Source organism: Oreochromis aureus, unplaced genomic scaffold (assembly GCF_013358895.1).
Source record: "Oreochromis aureus strain Israel breed Guangdong unplaced genomic scaffold, ZZ_aureus HiC_scaffold_88, whole genome shotgun sequence".
Lineage (NCBI taxonomy): Eukaryota > Metazoa > Chordata > Actinopteri > Cichliformes > Cichlidae > Oreochromis > Oreochromis aureus.
The window spans coordinates 27,100-49,026 of NW_024108986.1; the positions used below are offsets into that span (position 1 = coordinate 27,100).

At 39.4% G+C, this 21,927-nt stretch overlaps 2 protein-coding genes and 1 long non-coding RNA gene across 4 annotated transcripts; 1 reads left to right on the forward strand and 2 right to left on the reverse strand.

Annotated features, from left to right (window-relative positions):
• The first annotated feature begins 6,960 nt into the window (after positions 1-6,960).
• Positions 6,961-11,355, forward strand: LOC120437324. Its single transcript, XR_005611023.1, has 5 exons — positions 6,961-7,139; positions 7,979-8,067; positions 8,941-9,115; positions 9,260-9,411; positions 11,182-11,355. It is a non-coding gene; the product is annotated as an uncharacterized LOC120437324 (long non-coding RNA).
• A 564-nt stretch (positions 11,356-11,919) lies between these two features.
• On the reverse strand, positions 11,920-13,213 carry LOC116323430 (tripartite motif-containing protein 35-like). Its single transcript, XM_039607874.1, has 2 exons — positions 13,136-13,213; positions 11,920-13,035 (listed from the first exon to the last, which is right to left on the reverse strand). The coding sequence occupies exons 1-2, from the start codon at positions 13,211-13,213 to the stop codon at positions 11,920-11,922; spliced, it is 1,194 nt and encodes a 397-aa protein (XP_039463808.1).
• Positions 13,214-19,008: 5,795 nt separating this feature from the next.
• Positions 19,009-21,132, reverse strand: LOC116324661 (nuclear factor 7, brain-like). 2 transcript variants are annotated; one of them, XM_039607876.1, is made up of 2 exons: positions 20,877-21,132; positions 19,010-20,699 (listed from the first exon to the last, which is right to left on the reverse strand). In XM_039607876.1, the coding sequence occupies exons 1-2, from the start codon at positions 21,017-21,019 to the stop codon at positions 19,598-19,600; spliced, it is 1,245 nt and encodes a 414-aa protein (XP_039463810.1). In that variant the 5' UTR covers positions 21,020-21,132; the 3' UTR covers positions 19,010-19,597. The 2 variants fall into 2 exon arrangements, with proteins under 2 accessions (XP_039463809.1, XP_039463810.1); XM_039607875.1 differs by having other exon boundaries at positions 19,009-21,132.
• Between the last annotated feature and the right edge of the window lie 795 nt (positions 21,133-21,927).

The window sequence follows — 21,927 nt, forward strand, 5'->3', positions numbered from 1 at the left end:
ATAACTCACTCCCTTGTCATACAGCTTCGTTTGAGTTATTCCACAACTCTATTTTATCCAAGTGTGTTTTAAGTGTATTTTCTTCAACATTCACACCATTTTAACCCTCATGAAATTAGCAGGCTGATTTAATTACGTATGTTTGTGTTCTTAGCCAGGTTTTAAATCATTATCTGTTCATTAATCTTCATGAGCTTGTCTGTGTAAGGTTAGTGCATTTTCTGTTTGTATGTGTGATTCTTATAAATGTTTCTTTATGATCTTTGTGATCTTGTAAATGTTTCTTTTCCAGTGTTCCAAACTCCTTTTGACAGGGTGTGTTTTCTCTCTTTGGCTCATCACTGGTCATTGTGAATGACATTTCCCCTTCGTCTGTGCCCAGTGGCCTTACCTGTTAAATCCCGTCTCCTCCAGTGACTCCAAGGTCACTCCGGGACTTAGGTTCGAGCAATCGTGACTGCGCCTTGCCTTAGGTTGTCCCAGGGTTTCGAGGTGGGATCTTACCCGTCATGGGCTGTCCAGCCTTCCATGCCCGCCTACTACAGGAGCCAACTGGGCAAGGGTGTTATCAGACCTAGGGGACACACTGGTTCTGGAAATTAAAGGAGTGTAAACTGCTTTCTTTATTAAACTTTCCAACCATAATTTCACATGTAACAGTTTGTGTACGTGCATTTTCAATTCATTAATGTAATTGTTAGTTCCTGTATTTATTTCTCTCAGTCTATCTCTTTTCTAAAACCTGTAATTAATATAATTTTATTACCTTATTACTTTTTCTTAAAACATGCATCCGCTTCATCTTCTTAGAATTTAACTCTGTCTATTTCTCTGGGTGCTCCCCTGACATCATCAGTCACACACACCTTCCTCTCACACACACTTTTAAATATTCTAACCTCTTTCAGACGCCATGACTCGTCTCACACACACTGCCTTCTCTCTCTCAAACTTCCATTTTCCACTCACTCAGACAAATCATGCAGAGTCACTCAAATCAAATACTGACCGCCTTCACACAGTTAAAATCACACAAAATACGCTTTCATACGAGTATTTTGGACATGCCTTCCATGATCAGAAAGAGCAAGTCAAAAGAAAAAAGAAAAAGAAAACTGAAACCTCTCATCGTCTCGCAGCTTCTCCCCACACACACATAACTGAAAAATAAAACACACCAACATTTATGGCTCACGAAATATACATCTATCAAAATTCAGTCATTTACTATGCATCCACACTAATATATTCAAACTGTATTTACACTCTCATAATAAGCAAAACCAACCTCTTATATACAGGCATTTAGCAAAGCGCTCAGTCCTCTCGAAATTGAAACCACCCTCTCTGCGCGTCACTGCTGCTCATTTGCATTTACACACACCATCCGTGCACATCCGGCTGTGCATGACTGACACAGAGACTGATCTTACTCATAGATCTCATATTTTATATTACAGACGTCTTATTAATTACAACTGCACAGATTTTTAGGCCTTGTCGCTCCTACAAATTTCGAAAATTTTCCATAACCGACTCGAACGGGCAAACCTTCAGGTTTTTACGACCAATTTAACAGACCAGACTCGAACTGCTCTGTCCAGATTTCTAGCCCTAACTTAATTTACCGGTAGCCAAAAAAGCGCAAGAATAGGGGACTTGAACCCCTAGCAATTTCGGAGTTTCCCAACCTCTCCCCCGTTGTCGACGGTACTATCCCTACTCTTCAGGGTAGGCCAAGGGTCAGCGTCCTGCCCAGGCGCAAGCGTTACCAAGGAGAAAATGCGCTTCTTAAGGGTCCCAGACTCCTCGTCCTCAAGTAATTTTAGAATAATTTGAAACAACAATCTACACCCGGAGCCGGATAAGATTGAGGCAGATCTCCCGTTGTGGACATAGGGGACTTGAACCCACAAAAATGACCATCACACGTAGACCAAATGACCAACGGGACTTGAACCCACAAAATGACCATCACAAGATAGACCCAATGTCCAGCGGGACTTGAACCCACAGAAATGACCAATTTCCCTACTTTCTACATTTCTTTGGGACTTGAACCCATTACTTTTACTTATCACTTATCATTACTTCATCCAGCATGCTCATGAAATTCCCATCAAACTCAAAACAGACCTTCACCAGTAATTACAGTGACCAGGCTTTTAATTTGACATGCCCAATGTGACACCTTTTGGAAATATATTTCAACAGGCAGTGTCTTACCTTTACATGCCCCGGGGAATGCCTGGTCAGTTTCACCACTAATTACCGTCTGCCCGTCCAATTGCCACGGACCCCGGATCTCCCCAAAACCCCACCCAGGGGTTATTCCCTCTCTCTCACCGGAACGAGCCCCCAAATGTTAAGGTTCAAAAATATAGGGAAGGAAACACAGGAGGAATGCAAGTAACCACACTGGTCCAAAGGGTAAAGACGATGATTTTAATGAAATGACACGCGTGGGAGAATGAGCGGACTCCGTAAGCAGACAGCCCCACAATCTCATCCTCCTAACATCAAAATACAGTTTTATATGCATCAGAGTATATTTAGTGACGCCCCCTCATTGCGTCATCACATACATCAGCTTCAAAACCACAAATGTTCTATTTGACAACTTAAGGCACCATTAAAAGTACACTGGCTTCCATCTTCTCCCGGTGGTTTCCGTAAGCCAGCTCAGCTCTCGCATCGTGCATCTACTGCTTCATCAGTCAACTTTCACCCACACCCTAACAGTGTGTGTGTGTATGTGTGTCTGTGCGTACACGTGCGAGGGCGCGTGCATGCTGTGTACTGCGTACGTGTCATGACCTCTCACTATTTGTCTGTCTGTGCGTGCAGAGTTTGCATCTGCTTTCTGAACCTTAGTTGACCTCAACTTAGGCAACCAACCAGGCTCAGGCCATCCTGTGTGTAATGATCTTAACTTCTATGTAAAATATATAAACTCATTATACAAACTCAGACTCTGGTTTTGGTTTCACTTTTGCAAAACATGCTCTGCAGACGCATTTCCTGTCAGCCTGCAGTCAGCTTCTCCCCACTGAAGACTATGTGTAAGAATATAAAACATTCAGAAACCTTTAAATTATAGATTCAACTGATTATAACTGAACCTGTAATAAAGACTAATATAATACCAATATATTTTGAACATCTGAGTGCATCTATGAAAGCAACATCCCTATTAACATGAAATGTTAATGATGATTATAAAATAGCAGCAAATAATAGCAGTAAAATATTTCTCCTCTCGATACTTGTTATACCTGAGCAAAATTCCTGCTCTGTAAAGACTTTGCTGAGATTTGTTCTCTACTCCATCAAAGCAAACAGTCTTCTGTAATATGTGGTTCATCAGAATCGAGGTTACATTTAAACGGAAATTTAACAATGATTTAAAAGTGAGTTTCTTCAAACAAATTTATCAAATCTAATTATGATTGCGCAACCCAGGCCACAAATATTATAATACAATAGAAAAATAAATGTCATCATAGTGAAAGCCATCATAATTAAAATTCATGTTGTAAATAATTCATAAAATGAGTGTAAAAACTCTGGTTAAAAATAGACTAAGTTCAGTTTGAAGTGATTTGTGGGACTGCTGCTTTAACGTAACCCTTCCCTCTTCCTCCATAAGAGCAAGTTAGCTTCTGATTAATAAAACAGCAACATCAGAGAGCAGAGACATGAATGTAAAGCATCAGAGACATAATTGCGTTTACTCGGAAAATACAAAGGTTTTATTTCCCAAAGAAAAACTGGGAAAACTAATCAGTAGAGTTTGGGCCAGATTTGATCCTAAAGAGACAGTTTGCTTTATCGCAGCAGGATTCTGAATTTGAACTGATCAGAGAGACCTGAACTGAAAGTGTGATTATTCAGACTTTAATAACATTGAGTGATGTTATTTTCTTGTTTTGTGCCAAACTGGATTTCTCTACAGGAACTCTGCGTTTAAAGGTCAACACACTAAAAAGGGTTTTGATCACATTTGATTGCTCATGCAAGACAGAAACTAGTCAGAGTGATTAATAATGAGCACAAGTTAAATAAGCTCATAACACTAAATTGGCTTTATTCATTTTGCACAGAACAGACTGGCTTAAATTCTAAATTTAAAAATTTATTTTAAATTTATTTTAAATTTAAAAAAACTAAAGCTTAAATAAACAACCTAGGTGTGGGATTTGGAACAAATGGAAGGATAAGTGTAACGTACTAAACATCGATTGATTGTGTTTGATTGATTAAGGGGCGATCGTGGCTCAAGAGTTGGCAGTTCGTCTTATAATCGGAAGGTTGCCGGTTCGAGCCCTGGCTCTGACAGTCTCAGTCGTTGTGTCCTTGGGCAAGACACTTCACTCGTTGCCTACTGGTGGTGGTCAGAGGGCCCGGTGGCGCCAGTGTCCGGCAACCTCGCCTCTGTCAGTGTGCCCCAGGGCGGCTGTGGCTACAATGTAGCTTGTCATCACCAGTGTGTGAATGACTGAATGTAGTGTAAAGCGCTTTGGGGTCCTTAGGGACTAAGTAAAGCGCTATACAAATACAGGCCATTTACCGTGTTTGTGTTTAATTAAAGATGGCTGCTTTTCATTTCAAGGTTTCTGGCTCCTTCCCACTGTCGCCAAAGTGCTTGCTCATAGGGGGTCATATGATTGTTGGGTTTTTCTCTGTATTTATTATTGTGCTATCTACTGTACAATATAAAGCGCCTTGAGGCGACTTTTGTTGTGATTTGGCGCTATATAAATAAAATTGAATTGAATTGAATTGAATTGTCTCTTCACCGTGCTTTGCTCCATCACTCCTGTGAACCTAGAACTGGTCCAGTATCTTATATATCTGTTTACTGTGGCATCAGTGCTACAACTGCATCAAGAAAACAGTTTCAGCACAACAGGAGTATTTAAAATGCACCGGAAGCAAATGTTCTTTTATTTTAAGGAATCATTTAAATGTAAAAACAAGAATAAAGGTAAAAATTTCTGTGATGAATGTGTTTAAACTCTCATTGAACTACAGATGAACTCGGCTCAGTATTAATGTTCTGTTTTGCCTGTTAAGTGAAGTTATTTCTAACATTTATGATTTACAGTTTAAAATGTGAGAAAATGGAAATAAAATGTTTAAAAAACAATTTCCATAAACAAAAGTATGAACTTTGTCTTCATCTTAAACTTAGAAGTCATTTCTTTGAATTTGGAAAATTTGACGTGTTACTTTAAAATGTTATTTAACTGAAAACAAGATGCTGATAATCAGGATGATTTAGATCTTGTACTTGTAAAGTTGACTCTTGCTGATGTTTAATCATGAATCCTTCTTTTAAGAAGTGTCACAGTTTGCTGTTCACACTCAACAACTTTGAAAAGCAAAGAAATCATCATCATTCAGATTTTTAAATGATCAAAATATTTAAATGAACAACATGAGAAATATTCTAAAAATATTCATTTAAAAGAATCAAGAATATAAAAAGTTAAAGTTTCTTACAAAAACTCGAATGGGTCAAAAGATTTTCACATGAAAAAGTTGCTTTGGTTTCATGATATTGCTAATAGTTCCATTAAATCAACAACATAAAATAAAACCTGATAATGAAGTTAGATAGTTTGATTAATAATTTCCCTAAAATTAACCCTGCTGGACTGAAAAAATAAGGGAAAAAACAGTGAAAATAAAGACTTGCTTTACAATCAAATCTCAGTCTGACAGATTTTGATATCAGAGATTTTGGCGTCTCCTGCCTCTCCAATACCAAAAAATGGGAAGAGTTTCTCAGTGAAAGTGTCTCTGTGAGTGTAGATGTAAGTCATGTCTTTAGGGTCATAGAAGGACACCTCCCCCCTGTCATAGTCCAGCTGGACTCTGATCCTCTGGAGACTCTTCTTCACTGTCACAGTCTGACCAACACTGTTAACCTTTGCTGTATTTTTCACAGTAAAATACCACAAAATGCCCAGTAACTTACCTGAAAACATTTCTACAGTTAATTACTGTAATTTGCTATGCATTATGGGTATATTAAGGTTATTTATAGTAACTTACTGTATTTTTTAAAATTGCGGTAGTAGTTATACCTACCGTTAACACATTAGCAGTAGTGCTACTGTATTATGTGATTTGAATGGTTCATCATACTGTTTGGGTATTTTTACTCTTTCAGTGGTTGGTTGCAATAGTGCATTACATTTTAACTCTTTCACTGCTAACCATTTCCAGATTTTCCTCCAACCTATGCCATTTGTCAGTATGATACCAGTGAAAGTATTATGGTTTTGACTTTTTAGGGGACTTGCCTGTGTGTAAGGTTCAAGAATTCTGATCATCTAATCTGCTGCATGCAGTTGTATGCACATGCACAGCTACTGCAAATGTGTGCTTGCCACTGCATTGCCATAGAGATCAATTCAAGTGACAGCTGCTCCTGGGGAGAGGGAAAAGAATGCAGAAAGGCCTCCTTGTAGGGAAATTTTATAAAGCAAGGTTCTCCAAATCTCTCCCAAAATTCTGTGTTTTCTTAATTGACTTCCATTCATATGTAAAGACTATAAGGTTAACTACAAATAAAAAAAGCAGAACTACATTGTTGCATCTCCATCACTTATCTCTGATTAACCCTGAACAAGATTCACACTTCCTTTTGTAAATTTTTTTACTTGCCACTATTCTGTTGTTGGATTTCACTTAGGCTGTTGCTGCTGTCTGTTTTTGTGTAATTTTGTACTTGTAACAAGTAGTGAATAAAGTTATTTAAAAAAGACGCAGAAAGGCGAACTTCAGTCAGTGGAGAATATTGTAATAATTTGGCGGAGGCTTCTCAGTCGAGCAGTAACTGAATTGCTCATTTACTGAACGTGCAACATGTACAGAACTCTTCTGGGAACTAGTCAACCCAACTTAGTGAAACACACACTGAATGCATGCTGGCCCCGCCCACCCACCTACGTCTACCAACCACCACTCCATATCCTGACTGACATGACCTGTGATCCAGTGATTGACAGGAGAGGAAAGACAGGCCAACTTTGTTAGCTGTTCGTTAGGATATGCTCGAGAGGACAAAAGATTTTGCACCTCGTTATTGTTGGACCTCTGTGTGGAAACAGCGAACGGGACGTCATAAGGTAATGCAAACGACTCTCCTACCTAACATACTCGTTTATTAATTTTTAAGAGCATATATATTTTTTGTGTGTGTGAGGGGGAGGGGGGGGCTTAAACTCGGTGTTAGCTTGGTCGAAATAGCACATTAGCTGAATTATTCTGGAAAAAATAGGTTGTGTGTGTTTTTTTCTTTTCTAATTTAAATATATATTTAGATATATATTTTCCACGGGGAGGGGCGAGGAACACAGGCGCAACACAGTCTTTGTCTTTTTCCCGCCGATTGTGGTGCATTGTCCTCCTGCGCTTCTGTTCTATGACTATTGAGAAGCTGGCCACGCTAACAGTGGCACATTTAGCTTCAGCTCTTTGAAAGACAAGACAAAGCAGCAGGTAAAAGACACATTTAATGAGAATAAAGAAAGACAACTTTTTTGGGGGGGAAATTTATAGACTGCTAAAACAATCTTATCCAGTTTTGAGCTTGCTCATGTAGGTAGGTTAGCCTGCTTTATCTAATTTTGTGTGAGCTGCAGTACACAACATTAAAAAGTTAATATAACATTAGGTTGGTGGCACGAGGAACTCCAACCTAAGTTTAATATTTATTATTTTTTTTAAGTGGGAAGGGGAGCATGTTTTTTTTCCTTTAATACAACGTCTTCCAGGGTCTTTTTCATAGGAAAACCATGTAACGTCTCTGTTAGGTTGGTCAAAAGAGCAATTAGTTGAATTATTCTGGAAAAGATGGGTTGTGTGTTTTTTTTTTTCTTTTATTTACTTATGTAAATATGTTTTTCAAGGGTTAAATAAATGCAACATTAAATTGACAATTGTCTCTCTGTCTTTTCCCGCCCAGTGTGGTGCATTGCTGTCCTCCTGCCCTTGCTGGCCGCGCTGACAGTGTGATGTAGCCTCAGTTCTTTGAGAGACAAGACAAAACAGCAGGTAAAAAGACATATTTAGTGAGAATAAAGTTAGACAACATTTTTTTGGAAATTTAAAGACTGCTAAAACAATCTAACCCAGTTTTGAAGTTTCTCATGCAGGTTAGCCTGCTCTAATCTCAACTGTGGTTTATTGTTTCATAGGTTCCATTTAAAAAGCAAGACAGTGTGGTGGTCTGTAAATTAGTCGCAGTGCCATTGTTAAGGGGTTTAACGTCAGCTTGACAGACCCTCCAAAATTTTTCCTCCAGTGTTTCAGGGTCTGCATGGTTTAAGTTAATAACATTGATCTATAGATAGTTTTTCTTTTAACTTTTTCCCATTTTTGATACAACCCAAGCAATGTAGATCCCTTCTTTAATAATAGAACAAACAGATAATAGATTGAGATGTTTTTCAGTCACTGTTGTGTTGTTGCCATGCTCTTTGCAAATTAAAAGTTAAGTCAAATTCACACACGCAGCCATGTACAGGTGTAAATTTTGTGGTGTTTGTAGTTCAGAATTAAGACAATTTTGTTATCATATGAAGAAACATCAGCACACAGCTAATTAACAGGGGTTTGTCTGTTTTATATTGTATAAAAATAGAATACACACAGTTTGCTGCTGTTCCTCTTATTATATATTATACACAATGACCAACAGGAAAAAACAGCCTAACATTTCAGCACAGGCCAAAATGCCAAAACGTTAGGCAGTTTTTTCCTGTAATTGATCATAATTTTCATTACATAATAAATAATAAGAGAAATAGCAGCAAACTGTGTGGAGTCTATTTTTGTACAGTGTGAGGCCTGCTATCCAGCATTCTTGTGGAAACCTTATTTGTAAGGGTGAGCACATTGTCTTATTGGACTCTTGTCTGTTTTTAGGGAATAATTTCATGTCTGCAAGCCGCTGGATGATCAGTTTGGAGGGCAAGGTATTTTATGAGCCTGAGCAGATGCATGACTTTGGCAGCACCCTTGCTGTCTTCTTTGCGTCATACTACGTTTTCAACCTTGAGTATCAGGAGTCAGCGTCCATCACACTGGAGATGATACAGAGGTAAATACTTTACACGATTAAAGCTTACACCATTTAAGAATGAAATATATGTGATAGCTTTACTACATTTGCAGAAACATATAGGTGATTGCTGTAATGTATGTTTTAATTTTGAAATTAAAGCAGCCTTTTTTCCGTTAAAAGGTTCTTTGTGAGGATCCAGACATGGGAACAAAATGCCCTGCAAAACTTGGTACAAGCCGCAAGACGGGTCGTGTCGTAAAGAGGAAGGTTACAAGCATCAGCCCTCGGATCACCACCTTCCTCCAGCGGCTCTCTGGAGGACTTCTAACTAGGTAAGAATACAGAGATGATAATATCTTTTACATAGCTGATAATTATATACAGTTAAGCCCATAATTATTCATACCCCTGCCAAATTTTGACTTAAAGTTACTTTTGTTCAACAAGCAAGTTCTTTTTTGAGCAGAAATGACACAGGTGTCTCCCCAAAGATAATAAGACGATGTACAAGAGGCATCATTGTGGAAAAAAATATTTCTCAGGTTTTATTTATATTTTAGCAAAAAGTATCATGTCCGGAATTATTCATACCCTTTTCAATAATCAATAGAAAAAAGCCTTTATTGGCTTTTACAGCAATCAAACGCTTCCTATAATTGCAGACCAGCTTTTTGCATGTCTCCACAGGCATTTTTGCCCATTCATCTTTAGCAATGAGCTCCAAATCTTTCAGGTTGGAGGGTCTTCTTGCCATCACCCTGATCTTTAGCTCCCTCCACACATTCTCAATTGGATTCAAGTCAGGACTCTGGCTAGGCCACTGCAAAACGTTAATGTTGTTGTCTGCTAACCATTTCTTCACCACGTTTGCTGTATGTTTTGGGTCATTGTCGTGCTGAAATGTCCACTGGTTCCCAAGGCCAAGTTTTTCTGCAGACTGCCTGATGTTGTTGTTGAGAATCTTCATGTATTGCTCTTTTTTCATGGTGCTGTTTACTGTGATTAGGTTCCCTGGTCCATTGGCTAAAAAACACCCCCAAAGCATTAGGTTCCCACCACCATGTTTGACAGTGGGGATGGTGTTCTGTGGGTTGAAGGCTTCTCCATTTTATGCCAAATGAAGGCAACATCATTGTGACCAAATAATTCAATTTTGTTTCATCTGACCATAACACTGAAGACCAGAAATCTTCTTCTTTGTCCAGATGAGCATTTGCAAAGGCCAAACGAGCTTTGCATGCCTTATAAGTGCCTGGAGAAGTGGCGTTTTCCTTGGTCTGCATCCGTGGAACCCAACAGTGTCCGTTGGACTGTCTGCCTTGAGACATTGCCACCAGCAGAGCCCAGATTCACCAGAATGGCCTTGGTGGTGATCCTTGGATTCTTTTTCACCTCTCTCACTATCCTCCTGGCCAGCACAGGTGTCACTTTTGGCTTCCGACAACGTCCTCTGAGATTTTCCACAGTGCGGAACATCTTGTATTTTTTAATAATACTTTGCACTGTAGCCACTGGAACTTGAAAACATTTGGATATGGCCTTGTAGCCCATTCCTCACTTGTGAGCAGCCACAATGCACAGCTGCAGGTCCTCACTGAGTTCCTTTGTCTTAGCCATGAATGTCCACAGACCACCTGCAAAGAGCTGCTGTTTTTCACCTGTTGAGTTGATTAAAGCAGCTATTTCCAATTAATCAGGTTAATTAGGATGCTTTAGAACAGCTTTGACTATTTGGAATGGTATGGAACTTTGGATTTTCCCAGAGACTGTGACAGTTTGTAAAGGGTATGAATAATTCTGGACATGATACTTTTTGCTCAAATGTAAATAAAAGCTGAGAAATATTTTTTTTTTCACAATGATGCGTCTTGTACATCATCTTATTATCTTTTGTGAGACCCCTGTGTCATTTCCAGTCAAAAAATAACTTGCTAGTTGAATAAAAGTAACTTTAAGTCAAAATTTGCCAGGGGTATGAATAATTATGGGCTTAACTGTATATACTGTACACACATCCATACAACAGTATGAATGATCTCAGACAGATGTGAAAAAGTGAATAACCTGAGCAAACATGAATATTGATGATGTGTCTTTGACAGGTGGTGATGAAGACTACGCTGAACCTGACCATCCTGGTAACGGAAATCTAAATCCCATGTCACATTCTATTTCCTGAGACCCACTGATAATTATTACATTTTGTAAATGATTTTTGTTTTACAATTGTAATAGTTTATTTAATGTTCATGCTGGTGGGTTTGTCCTGTTTTTAGTGGAATGAAAACTGTTTTCCTTAAAAAATCAGACACAGAAAGGTGAAGGACTGTGTAGTTTTCATGTACGCTTCTATTTATTTTGATTATTGACATTGTTTTTATTCAGTTGAAAATGTTTTTCTTGTTAAAAAAATTATCAACAATAAATGTTGGTTTAATTCACTATTCTGAGACTACTTTATTCAATTATATTGTTTTTGTAAATGTTCTTATATTGAATATGAATGTTAATATTATTTTATATGCTGTAAAACACAATTACAGTCTAAACAAATTATACTGTACACAATTACAGTGTTATACCATAAACCACATTTGCAGTACAGTGATACTATAAAACTTAATCACGGTAAGTCTTTCTAACTGTAAACCACGTTTACAGTAACGCTGCATTACCACAAACAACATTTACAGTAAAGCTGTTATACTGTAATATATGTTTACAGTAAAGTGGTTGAACTGTAAAACATCACAACAGTAAAGATACTGTAGATCAGTAATTACAGTAAGTTACTGGCAATAGTGTTGCCAGTAAGTTGCTGTAAAAATACAATAAAATGTCTAACAGTGAACACAATTAGTGTATTTTCCACTATGATATCCTAAACACCAGATTCCATATTTTGGTGAAACAGAACACTCTCCCTTCCTGCCAACTGACTCTTTAACTAAACCCACAAGCCAATCAGGATGGTCTCCCACCTCCACCTCCCAGCTGTGTTTCCCTGAGCTGAAACCCTCAGAGACAAAAACCCAGCAATAATAAGTGTTTCTCTCTGGATTATCAGGAAGCTGCTGCTTTCTGTCTCCATGCCTCACGCTGGTCAAATCATCAGAGACAAAAGACCACCCACTTGCAGTGTTTGGGTCCAGAATGACAGGACTGAAGTGGACCTTCTCCTTCATCTTCTCCCACACTCTGAAGGACAGGTTGCCCAGGTGTTTGGCCACATCTATCAGTGCTCCTGAGACCAGCTGTGGATCTGACACTGAGCTCTGGGCTCTGGCTCTGCTCTGAGTGTCTTTATAACTGCTGAGGAATGGCACGCTGTGTTTCTGCAGCTCTTCTTCAACAGCAGAGATGCTGTCTGACAGAGAGGAGATCTGCTCCTCAATCATCTTCATCTCTCTGCTGATAGTCCTCCCCTTCTGCTCCTCTTCCTCCCTCAGAGCTGCCAGTCTGGACTCCTCTTCCTCTTTCAGGAACTGCTGGAGCTTGTTGAACTCTGCTCTGATCTGCCTCTCTGTGGACAACAGCTGCTTCTTCATGTGTTCCCTCATTTCATTGTATGTTTCCTCCACTTGTTTGTATTTGTTCCTCTTGTCCTGCAGAGACTTTAAGTCAGATTTCAGCTGCTCCTTCAGGTCACTGACTGCTTCTTCTACAGGAACCACTTTGTGACTCTGGTGGAGAGAAAACTCACACACAGGACACACAGCTCTCTGCTCGTCCACACAGAACAGTTTAGGCACTTCCTCATGTTTACTGCACACCACTGTTAATTTCTTCTCTCCTTTTTCTGTCTCAGATGATCCAGATTTCTTTGTGTCAGTAAATGAATCAGCAAGTTCTTTCAGTGTAAAGTTCACATCAGGACGATCCTTTGAAGATTTTCTTTTACAAATGGGACAGTTTTTGTTTTTAGCTTTGTGGCGGAGGTGTGGTCCCGGGCGCGGCTGCAGGGGAGGAGTGGTGCAGTGAGCTCAACGGGACGGTGCTGGAGAGGCAGGTGAGAACAGCTGATGGCGTTTAGACTGATGACGGTTTTTTCCTGACTTTTTTTAGTGAGACGGGAGAGGAGCGGAAAGGAGGCTGGGACTCAGCTGAGACTGGAGCTGTCAGACTGTGTATCATCATAACAAAACGAAAACTATAAATAAACGTGGCCTCTGGCGACAAACAACTGTGCGTGTGTGTGTGCGTGCGTACGCGTGTGAAGTGCATTTCACAAGCTTGTTCCCAGAATTTCTGCAGGCAGCTTGAACAGAAGCTGTGGCTGCAGCTCAGAGACACAGGATCTCTGAAAGTCTCTGAACACACATGGCAGCTCAGATAATTTTCAAGAAGTTTTTCAGCCATTTGAGCTTCCTTCTTACTCACCAGATTCCTGTTGAATTGTCTATTTTTCGTAGTCGTATTTTTCAGCAGGAGATCTCACACCTTGCAGTGGGATTTAAAGTCTGTGTGACAGTGCGGAAATGTTTTCATTCATGACTGTTAAAAACAAGTCAACTAGGCGATGGTGTTGTCGTAATACAGTCTCAGAAGATCTTGGCAGTTTTGTTTCCATACAGAAAGAAAATGAAAGAAGAAAATTATATGTTGAGCTCTCAGGATTTGCTTTTACTTAAAGAAAGTATAAAAATGACAGAAAGAAGGAGAAATCTGAGTTGTTTTAGTCTGCTGAGGAGGATTTCAACTGACAGATACTAAACCAGTTTTACAACATTTTTGTTTTTCAGCAACTGCCACAGGAAACACTTTCCCAGCATGACCTTAACAACAACATCAACATGCGACAATAAAGAAATATTTTTACATTTTTAATTAAATCCAAATCAAGACTGAATTAAAAGAGAAAGTGTAAAATGCTACATAGAGCAGTTATGTTTTAATCAAGATGATACTAAATTTCGAAACAGATACATGTTTTACAAGATTAATAAACTTTTTTCTTTATTATAAACTACATTTAGATCTTTGTTTTCTCTCAACATATTACCTATTTAGACATATCCATCCGTTCTCTAATCATGTTTGCAGAGGTACTGGAGCCTATCCCAGCTGTCATAGGGAGACATGCTACCAGTCTGCCGCAGGGCCAACACAGGGAGACAGACAACCGTTTACACCCACATTCACACCCACGGGCAATTTAAAATCCTCAGTTAACCGTGGGAGTACTTGGAGAGAACCCACACAAACAGAAAGCCAGTTGGTGGATTTGAACTCAGGACCTTCTTGCTTCTTGCCACCATGCTACCGTAGTCAGACACGGTACATGATAATAGTAGGAAGAAAAGAGGTTTTAATTAATGTATCTGCAGTAACTTCAGAGGTTAGACCTTTGTTTATTTTTCTTGTGAACTAAGGTTACTGAAGCAAATCATATTACATATTAAAAAGTGTCACAGAGTGAAAATAAATTGTGTTATAATACTGTTTCTCAGTTTCCTGGGTACCACCATCTCCCAGGAGGTGAAGTGGGAGACCAACATCTTAAAAAAACCCAGCAAAGGATGTACTTCCTGAGACAAGTGGGGAAGTACAGTCTTCCACATTAGCTGCTGATCCAGTTCTACACTGCAGTCATTGAGTCTGTCCTGTGCTCTTCCATTACAGTCTGGTATGGTGCAGCCACTAAACAGGACAGGAGCAGACTGCAGCGGACTGTACGGGCAGCTGAAAAGATCATCGGCGTCCCCCCTGCCCTCCACACTGCTAGGCTGCAACTGCACCTTACATTCTGTGGCTTTCATTTCATTTCTGCAATCATGTATATATAGAGAGAGAGAGTGAGTGAGAGAGACAGAGATGTGTGTGTGTGTGTGTGTGTGTGTGTATTGAGTCATTTACATATTGTTGTGATCCGGTAGAGACACCATCTACCGGAAACAAATTCCTTGTATGTGTTTGAGCATATGCTTGGCCAATAAACGCAATTCTGATTCTGTTGAGAAAATATCAACTTTGTCTCCATCTTGTGGCATTTTCAGGAACAAAACTGTTCACAGTTTCGTCCACATGATCAAGTTTTATTGCAGTACATCAGGCAGTAGCGGTTTTAGATACGGGCGACACGGGCGGTTGCCCGGGGCGGCATCGTGGTGGGGGGCGGCATCACGGGCATCGGCAAAAAAAAAAATTGCTCGTACTCATGCTGCCCCGACAGCAGCCAGCGCATATTGGGAATGGCATAGGCACCGATCGGTTTTCTATCGCCCATTTGCTGGGAGTAAGGGCGCCCTGCGTTTGCGAGGTGCGCCTGCTGCTTGCGGCAAAGGGAGGAGAGGAAGGGGGCTGCGGGGCATTCTCTGGCTGGCTGGAGCAGCATCTAATAACCAACTCACAAAATAAAACAAAATAAAAACAAACCAACAAACACGAAAACACCAGACATCGTAATTTGCACCGATGTTTTTTCAAAATTCTATACGGGAAAAGTGAGCGCGAGAGCCCTCGGTGCGCCTGCTCGCTGCTGAAGTCAAAGTAAACTTTATTGTCATCTCCGTTACATACAGTCCAGTATATAGAGAGACGAGACGACGAGGCTCCAGTTACAGCAGTGCAAGTAAACGAACAATAAATATTTAAGAGTAAAAAAATAAATATACACTTTAGGACTCGGGGTAAAGGGATCAATAACAATTTAAAATGTATATTTTATATTTTGTTGATTTAAAGTCTCACACACATTCCGTTTTTAAAGTTTTAAAAAAAGAGAAAAGAAGAGTAGGAGTGTAGCGACTTGAGGCCGGGGACTGAGCCTGCCTATTTGTCTGACGCGCTGTCAACTTTACGCAATAATGCGAGAGGTGGAATTGCTTGCTTGTTTATTAAAGTGCTTGAAAAGTTTACAAAGCAATGTGATCGGCTCGCGATTCAAACTCTTAAAACATCACAGGCTCTAAAGCAACAAGGGGAAACTCGTTGGCTGCGGTCAACAAAAACTACAGCTACCCAGCCCTGCTCTGTCAAAATCAAACCAGTGAAAGACTGACGCCCTCTTAATGTCGCCGCTAGCACCCACGTGACTCCCGTTACACATCACCATAGCAACCAAACAAATGAAAACCCAGTGATCATTAAAATTCAATACATTTAATTATGGCTCCTACAAGGAGAAACGAGCAAAAGATACAGGTAAGCAGATGTGTCATTGGATAATGGCAGGTCATGTATAAGAATCAGAATACTTTCTTAATCCCTAAGGAAATAATGTGGGTTACAGTTGCTCCAAGAAGAAATGGTAAAAATAGTAACAGCAGACTAAACTCCAAACAATATATACAATAATATAATATTAATTAGTCAGTGTCAATTGTTGATTTGTCCTGTTCTCATTGTATGACGAATTATGATGTCTGTTTAGTAGCCGCTTGCATACTATGCATACTCTCTCTCTCTTCATATGTGTGTGTGTGTGTGTGTGTGTGTGGGGGGCGCCAGAGGAGTGTTCGCCCAGGGCGCCAAACAGGCAAGGACCGCCACTGACATCAGGAGTCAGTCTTTGGTGAAATTATAAGTAGTGTGCATGAAGGTTGTGCTGTCCATTGGCAGGATGAGATAATTATTAAGCAACAAAAGTTTTTTTCTGAACATTAAAGAGAAATCTCAGTTTCAGATTTTTATTTTTTTCTTTATTTATTTTTGGGGGAATTTTGGAATCACCTCACAACATGCTGGGGAAAGGCCTAGCAGGGTAGACAATGTTATTAAAGGAAAACAGAAAATCACCACTCCAGATCCACTGTCCCCTGCATAAATCAAGTCATACTCCCTCCCAGTGTTTCATAGTGCCTGGGAAGTCATGGGCCAGACTGTAGCATAGCCACTCCAGACAGAAGAATAGCCAAGTAGAGCACAAGTAGATAAATAGGTGAAAACTACTTGTAGCCATTTCCTTTGACTGTGCTGGGTTCCTCATGTAGTTTGAAGTGACCAACAAAATGTTGGACTTATTATTAGTTGTTTTAGATATTGTAATGTTTTATTGTTTCTGTACTGATATATTGTTTTACTTAGTGATTCATAGTTTTATTCTCTGAAATGTTTTGATTCTATTGGCATGCTGGGAATTCACTCACTTTTTCTGGTGATAGAATGTGTTTACATGTTTGTTTAGTGGGGTTGGTTGGCTTCCCGCAGTTGTCAGATGTGTCTTCTCATGTCTTTCCCATTTTTCATACAGTTTTAGTAATGTTTTTAATAAATAGCCAGTTATGGCACTTAATCTGCACATACTGTTTTGGCTTCTTATTGAAGCCTCTGTGTCATTTACCCTGGTCTTACTGTTTTTATTTATTTATCCTATTTTTCTATTCCTTTCAAATATGTCTGCTGGTGGATCTCTGTGACACCGGATGAGGCAAACAGAAACCTCTAAGTTGCTCTAATAAGTTTTCTTTGTCATGTACTGTGTGCAGTAGGCAGGAAAGGTGGACCAAAAGGTGAACTTCTGTCAAATACTAAAGTTGTTCCATAAACTACTTGTGTTTTATGCTTGTCTCTGTGCAGTGTGGACCACAACAACAAAAAAATCACCTAAACTGATTTTTGTTTCACGTTACAGAGGCAACTTGCAAAACAATTTTGTGATCAATATTCTAACATGTCAGCTAAAAATAAAATAGAAATGAGAGTTATAATAACTTTTGATTCAGTGAAACACTGAAACTCAGAGTGAAGTGTAAAAAATAAAATTAAAGCCTTATTATGAAACATCAGAAGATCAAACTATCAGAGATGGCTGCCTGCTGCTAGTGGGGCAGTATTTGTTTTTAGCTTGTTCCCTGAATCTTCGCAGGCAGCTTAAACAGAAGCTATGATGGCATCTCAGAGACACAGGATCTCCGAAAGTCTCACAACAACATACATGGCAGCATGTCAGGAAAATGTGTTTTGCAGTCCTGTTTAGGCGTTAAATGTTTTTAAAGAAATATTATAAAATCTGACCTTCAGCTGACATCTCTGCAGTTTTGTTCATACAAACTATTTTCAGCTCTGTTGGTGTGTAAATATTTTTGTAGGAAATGTCTGAATTTTATTTTTACTCTTCAACAACATATGTTAGAGTTTATAAACATGCAGGTGTGAGAATGTAAACTTTATCAACATTTGCATTTGATTTCTGTGAGGATCAGACCAAAGTGAGAATCAGTGACTCCATCAAAGCAAACTGCACAAGTCTTCTCTGATATGCAGTTTAAGAGAGCTGAGGTTACATGTGAATGTTTGTATTTACAAACTGACAGAAGTAAATGATCATTTATTCTAAGGAGTCAGTAAATGTAAACACAACAATCAAAGTGAAGTCTCATGTTAAATAAATCTGAACCAATGACTGAATGTGTCTGAAAGCTGATTTACAGTCAACCATTAAAACAACAACAGAATCACATAATTTGATTTATTTCACTTCACAGAGACATTTTGTGATTTTAAATAATCAACTGAAATGGCTGAAATGAAGACGCTGCTGAAGTAAACATATTGTAATTTTATCTGTTTAAACATTTTTAACCTGCTGATGAGACAGTTTCAGAACTTAGAAGTCATTTCTTTGAATTTAGAAAACGTTAAAGTAGACATCCATCCATCCATTCACTTCCACTTATCCTTTTCAGGGTCGCGGGGGGCGCTGGAGCCTATCCCAGCTGTCATAGGGCGAGAGGCGGGGTACACCCTGGACAGGTCACCAGTCTGTCGCAGGGCTAACACACAGGGACAGACAACCATTCGCACTCACATTCACACCTAGTGGCAATTTGGATTATCCAATTAACCTATCCCCTCAAACTGCATGTCTTTGGACGGTGGGAGGAAGCCGGAGTACCCGGAGGGAACCCACGCAAATACGGGGAGAACATGCAAACTCCACACAGAAAGACCCCGGCCTGATGGTGGAATTGAACTCAGGACCTTCTTGCTGTGCGGCAACAGTGCTAACCACCGTGCCACCGTGCTGCCCCAAGTAAAGTAGACATGTTACTTTAAAATATTAATATAATATTAAAATATTATTTAACTGAAAACAAGATGCTCATAATCAGGAAAATTAAGATCTTGTAGTTGTAAAGTTGACTCTTGCTGATGTGACACAAGTTTAATCATTAACCCTTCTTTTAAGAAGTGTCACAGTTTAATGTTCACACTCAACAACTTTGAAAAGCAAAGAAATCATCATCATTCAGATTTTAAAATTAATAAAATATTTACATAAACAACATGAGAAATATTGTGAAAAAATTAATTTAAAAGAAACAAGAATATTAAAAGCAAAAATTTCTTACAAAAACTCGAGTGGGTCAGATTTTCACATGAAAAAGTTCCTTTGGTTTCATTGAATTGCTAATAGTTCCATTGAATCAATAAAATAAAAAAAAACCTCATAATGAAGTTAGACAGTTTGATTAATAATTTCCCTAAAATTAAGCTGCTGGACTGAAAAAACAAACATAGAAGCAAACAACAACAACAAAAATAACAAAACAGTTAAAATAAAGACTCGCTTTACAATCAAATCTCTGACAGACAGATTTTGATATCAGAGGTTTGGGCGTCTCCTGCCTTTCCAATAGCAACACATGGGAAGAGTTTCTCAGTGAAAGTGTCTCTGTAAGTGCAGATATGAGTCATGTCTTCAGGGTCATAGAAGGACACCTCCCCCCTGTCATAGTCCAGCTGGACTCTGATCCTCTGGAGACTCTTCTTCACTGTCACAGTCTGACCAGAGCCATTAGTGTATTTTCCACTGCGATGGAGTAAACACCAATATCCATATTTCGGGGAGATAAAAAGCTCTCCCTTTCTGTCAACTGACTCTTTTGTTACACCTATATTCCAGTCAGGATGGTCTCCCACCTCCACCTCCCAGCTGTGTTTGCCTGAGCTGAAACCCTCAGAGCCAAAAATATTGGAATACTTATTGTTTCTCTCTGGATTATCAGGAAGCTGCTGTTTTGTGTCTCCACGTCTCACACTGGTCAGATCATCAGACAGATAGAGACGGGGGTGTGCGGTGTTTGGGTCCAGAATGACAGGACTGAAGTGGACCTTCTCCTTCATCTTCTCCCACACTCTGAAGGACAGGTTGCCCAGGTGTTTGGCCACATCTATCAGTGCTCCTGAGACCAGCTGTGGATCTGACACTGAGCTCTGGGCTCTGGCTCTGCTCTGAGTGTCTTTATAACTGCTGAGGAATGGCACGCTGTGTTTCTGCAGCTCTTCTTCAACAGCAGAGATGCTGTCTGACAGAGAGGAGATCTGCTCCTCAATCATCTTCATCTCTCTGCTGATAGTCCTCCCCTTCTGCTCCTCTTCCTCCCTCAGAGCTGCCAGTCTGGACTCCTCTTCCTCTTTCAGGAACTGCTGGAGCTTGTTGAACTCTGCTCTGATCTGCCTCTCTGTGGACAACAGCTGCTTCTTGGAGTGTTGAATCACTTCATTGTATGTTTCCTCCACTTGTTTGTATTTGTTCCTCTTGTCCTGCAGAGACTTTAAGTCAGATTTCAGCTGCTCCTTCAGGTCACTGACTGCTTCTTCTACAGGAACCACTTTGTGACTCTGGTGGAGAGAAAACTCACACACAGGACACACAGCTCTCTGCTCGTCCACACAGAACAGTTTAGGCACTTCCTCATGTTTACTGCACACCACTGTTAATTTCTTCTCTCCTTTTTCTGTGTCAGATGATCCAGATTTCTTTCTTCCAGAAAATGAATCAGCAAGTTCTTTTAGCACAAAGTTCACATGAGAAAGATCCTTTGAATATTTTCTTTTACAAATGGGACAGTTTTTGTTTTTAGTTTGTTCCCAGAATTTCTGCAGGCATCTTGAACAGAAGCTGTGGCTGCAGCTCAGAGACACAGGATCTCTGAAAGTCTCTGAACACACATGGCAGCTCAGGAAATTTTCAACAAGTCCGAGTTTCTCAGCCATTTGATCTTTAAGTATTAATAACTCACCAAATTAGTGTCTCTTGAACTTTCTGATAAAAATCCTCCAAACGTATGTTTTTCAGCAGAGACCTGACTCCCTGTAATGGCGTCTCAGCTCAGTTCAAAAGTGTCTGAATTTACTTTCATTTTCATTAATCACAGTCACGTGTTGAGCTGAAACACACACATAACACTTGTGTCCGTCAGAGGGCGCTGTCAGAGTCATTCAGACAGTTTTCAGTTTGAGCTCCTTAAAACGACACCAAAGTGAAAAATGTAGAAAATCTTGACTTCTCCTTTTAAAAAAACGAAACCTAAATAGAACATAAAAATGACACAAAGAAAGTGAAGCTGTGGTGTTTCAGAAGTTCAAGTAGGAAAAGTCAGCATGTTCTCAGAGTTTTTATCTGCAGTTTGAACTAAAGTTTTCATTTCAGCCAAAGACATAAATTTGGATTCATCACAGGGTTTAGATTGTCAACCTGCCAGACCTCTGCTCTCAGGCTCAAAACAAAGAAAAATTCTTGACCGTCATGAACATGAAGCAATAATTCTGAGTAAAATGCAGCTGAAATACTTAAAATCAAAAGTTTAATTTTTTTTTCAAATAATACATCATTAAAATATGCTTGTTATAAACTAAATGTATACCAGTGAAGTTAATTTCATTTGACCAGATTCAATCAAAGATGACTGTATTACTGTAAACTGACTACATCCTGTAAGTAGTTTGAGTTCAGGCACACAGGATCTCTGAATGTCTGTGAACACATTACAGTTCAGGAAAGTTTCTACACTCATCAAATGTCACATCTTTACAGCTTGAACCTTACAGTCCTTCAAGAAAGCAAAGTTCTTTTAGAGAGCTCACATGTTGTAATGGTGTTCTAGTTAATTAATAACCACCAA

Excerpts from the sequence above, each read along its gene's own strand:
- LOC116323430 (XM_039607874.1), bottom strand. The coding sequence starts at position 13,213 with ATGATACACAGTCTGACAGCTCCAGTCTCAGCTGAGTCCCAGCCTCCT. Across the intron at positions 13,036-13,135 it reads CTCCCGTCTCACTAAAAAAA|CCGCGCCCGGGACCACACCT; the intron begins GTCAGGAAAAAA and ends CCTCCCCTGCAG.
- LOC116324661 (XM_039607875.1), bottom strand. The coding sequence starts at position 21,019 with ATGGCTGAGAAACTCGGACTTGTTGAAAATTTCCTGAGCTGCCATGTG.